Genomic DNA, 13,840 nt, shown 5'->3' on the forward strand with positions numbered 1-13,840 from the left:
ATGGTATTTCAATATGTTCTCTAAACTCTACTTATTATTTTTTTCCAAATTTTAATTACTTCTAAATTCCTATATTGACTCTGTACTCTTCTTCCAATATTCCTTATTGTAATTCCTAATTTCTATTATTTCTAAATTGTATTTCTATATGACTCTAAACTTATCTTTCAATATTTATTTTTTTATAATTCTGAATTTCAGTTATTTTTAAATTGTATTTCTATATGGACTCTGTATTCTTCTTTCAATACTCCTTTTTTTTAATTTCGAATTTTCTTTATTTCTAAATTGTATTTCTATATGGACTCTAACATATACTTTTAATTTTATTATTTTTTTAATTCCAAATTTCCATTAGTTCTATTGTATATTGATATGGATTCTAGTCTTCTCTTCCTATATTCCTTATTTTCAATTCTGAATTTCAGCTATCTTAAAATTGTATTTCTATATGGACTCATTTTTTTCTCCGATTAATGTGAGAATTTCTAGACTATGAGAGCGAACGCGGAGGCTTTTTTTTCTATTCCTTTAATAAGTTAATAGATTTCCATAGAAACATTCCATAGAAACCGAAGATAGCGCCTCGTGAGCCTCTTTTTTATTAGGTAACCCTGTACACCGGTGGCTGCATGCATACGAACATCTTTATGGCATACAGATGGATGCGTGTCTCTTTGAGTCTATCTCTCACGCACTTATGATAGAACACGATAGTAATAAATACTTCATTCAATTTCATAATTTTTGATATTTTGCACAATGACATAGTCTCTGGAATATATCTATGTTTGACTATGTTTTTCTATTATAATATATATAATAATTAAATATTTTTTTATTATAAAACTTTCTAAGACATATCTATGTGTGCTATTGCCTTTACTTTTATTATTTTTAAAATTATTAATAATTAAAGTTATAAAAAAATACTTTAACTTTATTTAAAACACCCAAAAATTATGGAATGGAGGGAGCAGCGGCGACGCCACATCCCCATCTGCATTAACAATTAATTAACACGGCATCAAGACGCAATTCAATTCCTTGCTGGGGTTGCAGCTTCTCTTGGGGCAAACATATTGAAAACATGTGTGGGCGATAGGATGCCGCCTCATCCATCGTCCAGTCCACTGATGAATGATGATTCATCCGTGGTCCAGCTGGCGGCGCTAGTTAGACAACATATAATTAAGGCTTATTTATTGGTTTTATATTATAAGAAATAGCTAATGAGAAAGTAATTTAAAGTTTAATTTTTAAATTATATGACTATAGTTTCCTAAAATCTGAACGAAAAACTAACTATTTTAAAGAACTTTTGATTAAAAAAATACTGCAACTGTCAGAAACTCCTCCAAATAAAATCCTTATATAGCTGTTGTCTCGTTCAAAACGTGCAGTCAACGGAGGAGCTGATCGGCACCACTCATGCATTAGCGCGGTAATGAGAGCATGATACATAATTTCAAATAGTAAAATCATAAGAGGTGGGAACATATATACTCCCTCTGTAAAAAAAAATACAATTCTGAATTTCTTAATATTAGACTTTTCTTTTAAAACAGAGGAAGTATTACGGAGCATTGGACGGAGAAGGGAGGGAGATCGAGCTGTGATCGTTTTTTTTTTTGGCGGGGAAAAGGGAATTCATTAATCAATATGAGAGTGATTACACTCCTCCAGAATAAGTGCAGAGAAACAGTTGCTCTCATGGCCAAACCAGAAATCTGACCTATTTGCTAATCGAGCACTATTTGCAAGTTCAAGGCTAATTTTATTGTGATCTCGATGCACTTTCTGAATTTTAACTTCCCTTTCTCCTCTCTGGAGCGAAACGCAGCTCTCGTATCAAGTAAGCAAACCTTGATTTGTCCTCAGTTTCTCCATTAATCACGGATACAGCCAGGATGCTGTCAGACTAAAGGACGATTGGAAGTATAGGCCAATGTAAAGCCAAAGCCAGTCCAGCTTTACAGGCCATTAGTTCCGATTCCAACGCATCAACACAATTTGCTATAACCTGACGAGCTGTAAATATGGATTATCCTTCTGAATTCCTGAGGATCATCCCTATGCCTGCTTGGCCGCTGCTATTACTGAAGGAGCCATCAACATTCAGCTTAGACCAGCCTGGTGGTGGCCTTACCAAGCCTTGACTGGCCCCTGTGATCTCTCTGAACTGCATTGTCTTGATGAAATCTGCAGCTGGTAGCAGATGACGAATGAAACCAACACAATCCCGTACGTACGTACGTCTTCAATTAGGAGATGATATGATGCTGCAACGACAATACCAGCATTGCATTGCTAGCTAGCCTATCTAGGTCACTAATGTATTATTGTGATGTGCTACACAGACGTACGTACTGCGTTCGGGCGGCATGCACACTCTAGCTAAGAACTGAGGCTCCATGATGAGCTAATTAAGTTCGTATCATGGAGATTAATTTTATGACATGCATGCATGCTATCAGGTAGTCGCAGTAGTCCAGTCTCTAGAAGGTACTGTACTGTTGTTGTACTGTGCTACTGTACATGGCAAGACCGACACGCAGCTTGTAATATTGTGCAGCAAGTAGTAGACCTGACCGTCTGTTGGCCAGTCGAGAGAGAAGCCATGAATGTTGCAACAATATTCAAGGATCGTCCCAGTTAGTTGGGAAGGATATAACCTCCTCCTTTGTTGAAGATTAAGGGGTGTAAAAAAATAAGCAGTTTTTGCCGATACTACTGCAATAGAACAATTTATTTATGATGGATCGTAACTCTCATCTCTATCAAATGCCATGTCATTGGTCATAATGCATTATATGTGTCGATCGAGTGAAGAACTCACAGCGTGGTAACGGTCTTCTGCGAGGGGTGGTGTCAGAATGCTATAGCCACTTTATCACCCGTTAAAGATGTAGTCATTCGAGATGGGGATATTTGACTCGTTATAGATGTGGGGGCATGGATGGCTAGATTTGTAGTAGTTTACCGATATATAGGAGGGTTAATTTGAAAGTTGAGATCAGAGCGATGTACATCAATATAAAATTTGGTACCGCAAAAATCTTTATCTCTTGGATCTAGCTAGGGTACTATGATGGCAAGCAAAAGGCTAGTTGAGTGGATGCAATGGTAATTAGTCTGACCACAAAGATATATGATGAGCATGTGTCTTAATTAAGTTCAATTTTAACTAGCTTGGCTACTAAGTTCAATTTTAACTAGCTTGACTACTGTCACACGATCCATAGCTCTATGATGTTGCTTCAAGGGATGAGGTATAGACCGAACTTAGACTCTGTTTGGAATAGCTTATATAGCAACTGCAGTTTCTTATAGAATATCTGGCTCTATTAAATAATCCATATCATCACTCAGATTCTAAGATTCTTTAGTTATAGAATCAAGAAAATAAACTAGCAGTCAAAAGTTAGGAATCCCCTCACTCCTCACTAACTATTTCTCTGAATCTTGATCGCTGCCAAATAAAATCAGCCACCACCTCAAAGGAAAAGAAGGACGCAACCAACGCTTGAGGAAGATGTCGCCGAGCAACATCACTTGTACATCTCCGCACTACTAATGGTGCATATGAGGATGTCATTATTGCTCAAATCATTGTCGGTGGGCTAAGCTTGAGCAACTGTCATCTTTGTACTTGAGGCATCATCGTCAGAGAAACCAGTGCTCGGTAGGGTGGGCGTTGCCCATACTCATAGTTAGCTCATGATGCACCCCGATCTGTATAAAAGAGGTTACACCGTTGCCATGGACCTTTTGCTTACGATCCGCTTTCAACCTTTCGCTGGGTGGGAGGGAGACAATGTGAGAGGGGAATCAGGAATGGAGGTTACTTAGAGAAAAAATAGGCTTTTGCATACTTATAGTCAAAATGCAGCTTATATATATTGGATAGTTGGATAGGGAAGCAGGAGTACTTGATGGATCATTGGAGAGAGAAAAGTGAACAGTACTAGTGCCAGTATCTCTAATGTGGATTTTTCTCACGAGAGGTGGCAGTGGCGTATTTAGAATTTTTAAATGGGTAGTCCAACCTATATATTTTTTTAAAATACCCTAAACATAACAAGGTTAGATGTATAAATTGATCAAATGTGTATCATAATATATTCATAAGGGTTTTTTCTCAAAAGTTTATTTTCATATATGTACACATATGCATTAGGCTAGAATTTTTTTTAAGTCCCGAGACCGCCCCTACACTGGTGGAGAATCCGTCTTTACTCCCGGTTTATAACCCCCTCTAGTCTTGGTTTTTCAACCGGGACTACGAATCCAGGACTAAAGATCGCTATCTTTAGTCCCGGGTGAAATAACCGGAAGTAAAGATTGATCTTTAGTGCCGGTTGGTAACACCAATCGGGACTCAAGAGATGAATCTTTAGTCTCGGTTGGTGACTAAAGAGAGGATAGGGGCAGTCTCGGTTGGTCTATTTTTTTTATTTTCTCCCAAATCGAGTAAGATGTATATTCCAGATATAACACCAAATCCTCAAATCGAGTGTCATGCATATACCCAAATCCCCAAATTAAAGTAGCATCCCAAATCATTCACATCACAAATACAAATCCTAAGTTACTTACACACAAATCAAATACATCACAAATCTAAAAAAAATTACACACAAATCAAATGCATCACAGATCGATTATACATCTCAGATCTATGCAATGAATCACAATTTTAAAAAAAAGGAATTATACATCTCTCAATCACAAATTATAAAAAAAAGGAGAGGAGATCTGGCGCGGTGCCGCCCGCCGCTGCTCGCCACGGGCAGCGCCTGCCGCCCCGTGCGCGGCCCCGCCGCGCGCCTCGCGCACTGCCTTACCACTGGTGTGCGAGGCCGGCTCCGCCACCGCCTGGCTGCCGCGTGAGGGCGCCTCTCATCCGGAAGCCGCCGCCTGAGAAGTAAGGTGGGAAGGGAAGGGGATGGGGCGGATACAGAGGAGAGGAGGTAGAGGAAGAGATGGGAGGAGGAGGTGCCTCCCGTCCGGCCGCCGGCTGAGAAGTGGGGAGGGGAGGGGAGGGGATGGGGCAGAAATAGAGGAGGTAGAGGAAGAGATGGGAAAAGGAAGAGGAAGAGATGGATCTGAGTGAGGAGAGGAGGAGATAAAAGGTCGGAACTTATTAATTGATCCTGTCGATCTTTTTTTCCGGTTGGTAACACCAACCGGGACTAAAAATTTATCTTTAGTCCCAGTTGGTGACACCAACCGGGACTAAAGATAAAGGAGGGGGTCTGACACCATGCCTCTCCGTGCATGTCGTTCTTTTATCCCGGTTGGTCTTACCAACCGGGACTAAAAATAGATCTTTAGTCCCGGTTGGTAACACCAACCGGATTAAAGATAAATGAGGGGTCTGACACCACCTGCTGTTTTTTGAACCGGGACTAAAAACGATGTTTACTCCTGGTTGGTGTTACCAACCGGTACTAAAAATCAAAAAGTAGCTCTAACCTTTTGAACCGGGACTAAAGATGTTCTTTAGTTCCGGTTTTTATTACAACCGGGACTATTGTGGAATTTGGTCGACTGACCAAAGATGGTTTTTCCAGTAGTGCTAGATCCGCCTATGCGAGGTAGTACATACTTCATACTAATCATTAATTATCTAATGGTCCTAACGCTAATTAGTTCTTAGTATCAGGTAGTGTAACTTCTAGCTAGAAGGTTGTATGGTACATACATCATTATAGTACTAGGCATGTAGCGTAAGCGTCAACTTCATGGATGTTCGTTGCATTCAAGCGAACCTGATAGCTAGGCTAGGGGGAGGCCAATAACGGGGTACCCCATGTATCTTAGTTAGGGAAGACCAGCCTTAAACTCCCTGTCCCAAGAGGGTATAAATGTGTAGTGTCGTTGTCCTAATGGTCCTTAATTAGGACAGCTTGTAGATTCAGCTAATCCTCAAGAAAAAAGTTGAAGTGATATACATATGCACATTTTCAAACCACTTCAACATTTTTCTTATATAGTCTATGGTCTTATTTTGATTAATTGGAGGATTTTTGAAAAGGAATTTCGCGAGAATGGAACTAATTTGTGCGAAAATCCTATAAAATACATGCTTTCCAACAGAACTCACTAATTATAGTTCTAGTACAGTACGTAAATACATGATATGATATGAAGGGCTAGTTTAGCTTGCCCCGATGCCAAAAAATTTAGCAACTTCAAATCATAGGCAAGTTCTTTCTGATACCAATATCTTTTTGAAAAGAGTGATACCAATATCTTATCAGCATATATATATATATATATATATATATATATATATATATATATATATATATATATATATATATATATATATATATATATATATATATATATGGTATATGCGGTATTGGTAGCAAACTAAAAATTATTAGAATTACTGTTTATAATTAAAATCCTAACATTTGAGTAGGGTAAGTTTTATCTTCATACCAAACCACTCCGAACAAGCACGTACTCCTTCCGTACTCGTAAAGGAAGTCGTTTTGGACAGCGACACAGTCTACAAAACACAACTTTAACTTCTTATTTCCATAAAAATATTTATTAAAAAGTGATATATATATATATATATATATATATATATATATATATATATATATATATATATGTGTGTGTGTATACATGTGTGTGTGTGTGTATATATATATATATATATATATATATATATATATATATATATATATATATATATATATTTATGAAAGTATTTTTCAAGACAAATCTATTCATATAATTTTTACATTTTCAAACTCAACAACTTGAGAGTTATTTATGATTTATATTCCCAAGATTTGATTTAAACATTGTCCTAAACGACTTCTTTTATGAGTATGGAGGGAGTATATAATACGATCGATTGACAAGACAAATTACATCAACTTTATATCATTATATTGTTTTCATGCAGCTAGTCAATGATGATCATCCGGCCTCACAATTTTTTTATCTGAAATTTTTGTAATACACCGAGTAAACCATGGCAAGAATAGAATGATACTACTCCCTCCGTCCTAAAAAACCAACCTAATACCAGATGTATCACATTGTAGTACCATAAATTTGGACATCCGGTACTAAATTGGTTTTTATGAGATGGAGAGAGTATATTCTTACACATAAGTGGGAGCGCCTACGGATCGGGCGGGCTGGGAAATCGGGCGCTGACGTCAGCGCCCGATCTACGTGCAAAACTACTTTGAACCGATTTTTCTCTTAAATTACTTATCCAAATCATGATCCGATTGCACTATTAAATTCGTTGCAATTAAATCTTCAAAACAAGACCACACATGGATATATTCCGACGAAAAAAAAATTAGCTTATTATTGAATTTTTTTAAAATGTTGCACGATGTTTCACCAGATATATCAGAATTGTCTCACTAAGTAGATCGAAAATATTTCACTCATTTAAATCGGGTGTTGTTTCACCTTATATAAAAACAATGTTTCAGCAAATAGCGAAAGAATGTTTCAGTTCACTGCAACATTAGATCTATACATAGTGAAACATTGTGACTACACTAGGTGAAACATTTTTCGGTGGAACAAAAAATAAATCAAATTCCCTTAATAGGGGGTTTCCAAAATATGTGGGTTTTTAGTTACAATGGAATATTTCGTTCACTGCAACATTAGATTTATAAATAGTGAAACATTGTAAATACACTAGGTGAAACATCTTTTTTGGAAAAAGGGAGGAAGAAGTGGGTGGGCCCACGTGGGGGAGGGGCGCGCGGGGGGAGCGCCCGATCCGGCTCCCCCCGCGCCGGTTGCCCGGGGACGAGCATTCCCGCACATACGTGCTTGCCTAATTTATCTTCTCTCAAAGTATAGCTAGCTCTCTCTCGATCTCTCACAAACCCGGCCCAACCACAACCACTGGCTACTGTTCTAAACAAGGAAAAATTGGAACCATGCCATTATAATTTTGTAAAATTTGAGATATGCCATCCTGACCCACATGACATTGACTCATGTGGGTCCTACATGTCATTGAGATACCGATGGCATATCTCAAACTTTATAAAATTATAATGACATGGTTCCAATTTACCCTCTAAACAAACCACTAGCTACAGCCATTGAGCTAGTCGAAGTCCTAGTACATGCTATCGAGGGAAAATATACAAGCAGCCACATATATATAGCAGAAACCCGAAATTTAGTATTGAATAAAAAAAATAGACGTCTGAGATTCATTTACATCTTTATGAGTAAAAAATTTACCATGAGTAAAACTTTTACTCATCATGAGTAAATTTGTAAGTAAAATTTTTACTCGTTATAACATTATCGAATCTCAGACGTTTATTTTTCAATCGAACGGTAGTTTTCAGTTTTTCGCTATATATATAGTTTCCACGATATATTTTCCCTTGCTATCGACGGCTTCATCGATAAAGAGATAATAACGCGATAGCTGCTCGATCGCGTTGTCATGTGCCGTGCATGCACGTTAATTTTTTTTCATTTCGTCTACGCGAAAGCCAAATAAGCGTACGCCGTACAACGTACGCGTTGGCAACTTGTGCCGGTTTCGAGAGCTTCCGTGCACTTGCAATATCTCGATGATCCATGGCTGGTCGTCTATTTTTGTCCTTGATTTTCTTATGGCTGACCGGCGAAAATGTACGAGTTTGTTTGACGGCGAAAATTATATGGCTCACCGGCTCACCTAACGCAAAACACATCGCTGTCAACCAAGTGGATCTCATCTCTGCAGGTTAGCAAATAGACCACGGTATGTAGATTGCTGATCGGGGTGTCGACAAATTTTTGACTTGACCCAATGCTAGCTAGATCATCTTGACGCTACCAAGTTATATGTGATGGTGCATTTCTTCATGGGTACAACTAAGTAAGTTGCACTCTTGTATTATGAACTCTGGAATCTTTTTTCATTGTAGTTTTCATGCTGTAATGTAGCCATTGATCGAAGCTTCCTATTTAAATTTAGGATAGACTTAAGGCTGCATTTAGGAGTGGATATAGGATAATCTATTAGGGGACTCATCTTCATTTTTCTCCTCCTGCACTTTACTCTTCTCTCTCCTGTCTAAGGGGATCCAACATCCACGTTGGATCCACCCCCAGCTGCGTTCAAGTTAATTAGAGGAATTGATTTGAGCTTTTTCTTGCACACATAACAAGACAAGTATTGCACATGAGTAATTGAGTATTAGCTATTACAAACTTGAAAAATAGATTTTGTTGATTTTTAAGAAAACTTCTTGAAACACACTAAAAAGAGGAAAGTAGATAAATTGCTAAGCTGATTAGCCTTAAGCCTGGTTTCGGTTTTTTGGGGAGGGTTGACCTATTAATCTAGGATGAAAAACACAACAGACAATTTGTGCATGATTAATTAAATATGAATTATGAACTTGATTTGATTATTTTAAAAAACTTTCTCTATGGATGTTTTAATAAAAACATTGTTTTTGTATGGCAGCTAATTTTTTTTAGAAAAGTATAGTTTAACAGCTTAGGAAGTGTGCCCATTAAAATCAAAGAAATAGTTCATCCCAACACCTCAAGAGAATGCAACCTCATAACTTATCTGCTCGGCCTTGGTAGCTCATAGGTGTGCGTGCTTTACTACGGATGACTATATTTTGATATGAAAAAAAATTATTATGTGAAGATAGTAAAAAAACAACACAAGCCAAATTTTTCTATCTCCAAACACAAAATTTGTCCAGTGGTATATATTTGCATTTACCCATCCTCAGTCAAAAGATCAGACCAACAGTATGGACATATGGTTCAATTCCGGTCAAAATTTGTAAACCTTGAAAAGGGCTTGAGAAAAGTACTCCTTGCAAAATTATTTTCAGCTTAAAAGGAAAAGGTTTCCACATATAAAAAAACTATTATTATTCACTTCCAGCCTTTCAGGACAACAACGGGCCCCACCTTTGGCCCCATATTCAGCAATGTAGCGTTGCCAGCCCATGTGGGCCCCACATGCGAGCCGAAAAAAAAATAGTGGGTGACCATCGCCGCTGATACAAGTTGATCCCAGCCGTCCATTTGGATCCCAACGAGATAGTGGCCGTCGATCTGGCAGACCGGCACTGGATTTCCGGTGCACAAAATAGCCGAAAACGTGTGTTGTTTTACCCGTGTGTCCTGGCGCTTGCAGAAAATTACACGTACATGTACAGGCATTGGGTCCTTGTGTTTATACAAAATTACACACATAGAAAGGGATAGTTGTTTGTGTTGTTTGCTTGTTTTGCAATTAGGATACTCGTTTTGCTTTTGGAATTCGAAGTTATACCTCAACTAGGTGATGTGTTTCCACAGTGTACTATGGACCTATAATATTTATATTTTAAAACGGAGAAAATATAATTTTCAAACTATTTGTAACGTGTTAATCTTATCCCCTCTACGTCCAAATCTTATTTATGGTATACACCACCACTCAAAATTTTTATTAGTGGTAGTACATAAAATGAGTTTTTTTATGTGTTTGTTTCTGTTTTTGGTTCCTTTTGCAACATGAAGTTTTCCATGCAAACTAAGAGGTGAGACAAACAAATCAAAACTACACTACCAAAAGCCATAATTAGATGGTCCAAATGATTTTGCTTGTTACAAGACTGAAGAGATGTTATGCAGTCCACAAACAAAAAGGAAACAATATATTCTAATATAATATAAAACCGTTTATACCAGTTATCAATTGTTTGCCAAATCCATATAACCATATAAACGTATTTGCTACATGCTATATCAAAGAAGGTGAAATTTACCCATCCACAAAATGCAAACAGCTGGAAGTTGAAACTCCAAATATAAGAGAAATTGAGGGTGAGATTTACTCATCCATGAAACACAAACACAATTGGAAGTCGGAGTTGTAAATAGCAGAGGAATAGAAGGTGAGATTTACTTGTCCATAAAGATGAAAAAACATATAGTGCAAATCACATATATAATGAAAACTTGTAAACTAACATTAGATCTAAAAATAAACGCTTCAGATTTATCCACTGCACTCAAAGTAAAATTTTACTCCCAGATTCAACCATGAGTAAATTTTTTACTCTCGGTGACATGGACAAATCTTATGTGTCCATTTCTAAATCCAACGGTAGTTTTTAAGTTTTCACTAGATATATATGGTTTACACTAAATACCTTGCTATAAAACATAAGATAACTGGAAGTTGAGAACGCAAGCATGAGAGGAATTGAGGGGTGAGATTTACTCATCCAAATCAAAAAAAAAAACAAAATGCAAACACTTGGGAGGTTGAAACTGCAAAATAGCACAAGGATTTAGGGCGAATTTTCTCCCCCTCTTCCAGTAGTTTCCACCTTTTCCCTCTCTTCCTCCGCTTATTAAAAGGCGGCGTCCCTCCCCGTGGTGCTCGCCGCCGTATTCAAGCGGAGGAAGAGAGAGAGAGAGAGAATCAAGGCAGTAGTCGTCTTCCTCTCCTCTCGCCGCCGCATCCGACCGGAGAAAGATCCCTTCTTTCCCTCCTCCAAGCCCGCCTCGGTATGTATGTACTCGCTTTGCCTCAAAAAAATCCCCCCCCCCCCCCCTTTTCTCCGCCCCCGCATTGCGGCCGCCTGGACCTTCTCTTCGATTCGCAAATCTGGTTTCTTTTCGCGATTTCGCATCTCATCTCAATTCCTAGACCCTCGGAGATCTCGCCATTTCGCTTCTCGCGGCGCAAATCTGCGATCTTTTTTAAACCTCTTGTTTCTTGTTTTTTGCATCAGCCAGAGATGGAGACCTCGGCGGCGGCGGCGCCCAATGGCGGCGCGGCGGCGGCGGAGCAGCAGCAGCGGCGTCGGCTGCCGGACTTCCAGCAGTCGGTGAGGCTCAAGTACGTGAAGCTGGGGTACCACTACCTCATCTCCCACGGCATGTACCTGCTGCTGTCGCCGCTGATGGCGCTGGTGGCCGTGCAGCTCTCCACCGTGTCCCCGGGCGACATCGCCGACCTGTGGGAGCAGCTCCGCTTCAACCTCCTCTCCGTCGTCGCCTGCTCCACCCTCCTCGTCTTCCTCTCCACCCTCTACTTCCTCACCCGCCCCCGCCCCGTCTACCTCCTCGACTTCGCCTGCTACAAGCCCGACCCCCAGCGCAAGTGCACCCGCGAGACCTTCATGCGCTGCTCCAGCCTCACCGGCTCCTTCACCGACGCCAACCTCGACTTCCAGCGCAAGATCCTCGAGCGCTCCGGCCTCGGCGAGGACACCTACCTCCCTCCCGCCGTGCTGCGCGTCCCGCCCAACCCGTGCATGGACGAGGCCCGCAAGGAGGCCCGCACCGTCATGTTCGGCGCCATTGACCAGCTTCTTGAGAAGACGGGTGTGAAGCCCAAGGACATTGGTGTGGTTGTCGTCAATTGCAGCTTGTTCAACCCGACGCCGTCGCTGTCCGCCATGGTTGTGAACCACTACAAGCTGAGGGGGAATGTCATCAGCTACAACCTCGGCGGGATGGGGTGCAGTGCCGGCTTGCTGTCCGTCGATCTCGCCAAGGACTTGCTGCAGGTGCACCCAAACTCGTACGCGCTGGTGGTCAGCATGGAGAACATCACGCTCAATTGGTACTTTGGCAACAACCGGTCGATGCTCGTGTCGAATTGCCTGTTCCGGATGGGCGGCGCCGCTATCCTGCTGTCGAACAGGCGGTCCGACCGCCGGAGGTCCAAGTATGAGCTTGTGCACACCGTGCGCACGCACAAGGGCGCCAACGACAAGTGCTTTGGCTGTGTCACCCAGGAGGAAGACGAGATCGGCAAGATCGGCGTGTCGCTCTCCAAGGACCTGATGGCGGTGGCCGGAGACGCGCTGAAGACGAACATCACCACCCTCGGGCCGCTCGTGCTCCCGTTGTCGGAGCAGCTGCTCTTCATGGCCACATTGGTTGCCAAGAAGGTCCTCAAGATGAAGATCAAGCCATACATTCCCGATTTCAAGCTGGCATTTGAGCATTTTTGCATCCATGCCGGTGGCCGTGCCGTGCTGGATGAGCTGGAGAAGAACTTGGAGTTGACTGACTGGCACATGGAGCCATCTAGGATGACACTGTACCGGTTTGGCAACACATCGAGCAGCTCACTCTGGTATGAGCTGGCGTACACCGAGGCGAAGGGGAGGATCAGGAAGCGGGACAGGATCTGGCAGATTGCATTTGGATCTGGTTTCAAGTGCAACAGCGCAGTCTGGAAGGCGCTGCGAACAGTGAATCCAGCGAAGGAGAAGAACCCCTGGATGGATGAGATTGACAACTTCCCGGTTGAAGTTCCAAAGATATCAAAGGTTGGAAATGCATGACATGAAATGCCTTGTTTGTCTCAAGAGTAGTAAAAAGTATGGTGGGTTGAGTGGCATTGTGCATTGGCATTGGTAGGGCAGGAAGTTCATCTTCAGGGTTCTAAATCCATTTGCAATTGTTCAAGAGTTCTTTGGTTTTCAGTTGTAGCATCTGTGAGGGGAACTTTAAAAAGAAAACTGTAGCTGATTCAATTAGGTAGAAAAAGGGTGTGTTTTCTTCACTTAGGGCTGTCTGATAATGCTGTATTTATTCAGATTGGAGAAAACAATTGGAGTCTTCATGTGACGTTTATTCATCGTTGCCTGATTGTGATTGCCCTTGTAGCACTGTCACATTCTCATTAAATTTATCTCATTAAATTGATTGGTTTAACATGATAGTGTTGTCTTATTCTTCTGTTGGGTTTGCTTGGGTTGTTCGTCCGAGTTCGTGTGCCACTGAATGCGATGTCGCCATATGTCTGAATGCGTGGTTGTGCAAGCAAACATTCAACATCCTCTCTATAGATCTG

General features: G+C 40.7%; 1 protein-coding gene across 3 annotated transcripts; it reads left to right on the forward strand.

The window, feature by feature from the left end:
• Positions 1-11,362: 11,362 nt before the first annotated feature.
• LOC127777212 (3-ketoacyl-CoA synthase 11-like) lies at positions 11,363-13,624 on the forward strand. Of its 3 annotated transcripts, none has more exons than XM_052303768.1 (2): positions 11,363-11,539; positions 11,763-13,624. In XM_052303768.1, the coding sequence occupies exon 2, from the start codon at positions 11,769-11,771 to the stop codon at positions 13,326-13,328; it is 1,560 nt and encodes a 519-aa protein (XP_052159728.1). In that variant the 5' UTR covers positions 11,363-11,539; positions 11,763-11,768; the 3' UTR covers positions 13,329-13,624. The 3 variants fall into 3 exon arrangements, with proteins under 3 accessions (XP_052159728.1, XP_052159726.1, XP_052159727.1); XM_052303766.1 differs by having other exon boundaries at positions 11,363-11,535; XM_052303767.1 differs by having other exon boundaries at positions 11,363-11,535; positions 11,767-13,624.
• The last annotated feature ends 216 nt before the right edge of the window (positions 13,625-13,840 follow it).

Source organism: Oryza glaberrima, chromosome 6 (genome assembly GCF_000147395.1).
Source record: "Oryza glaberrima chromosome 6, OglaRS2, whole genome shotgun sequence".
Classification (NCBI taxonomy): domain Eukaryota; kingdom Viridiplantae; phylum Streptophyta; class Magnoliopsida; order Poales; family Poaceae; genus Oryza; species Oryza glaberrima.

Coding starts and splice junctions, on each gene's coding strand:
- LOC127777212 (XM_052303768.1), top strand. CDS start 11,769: ATGGAGACCTCGGCGGCGGCGGCGCCCAATGGCGGCGCGGCGGCGGCG.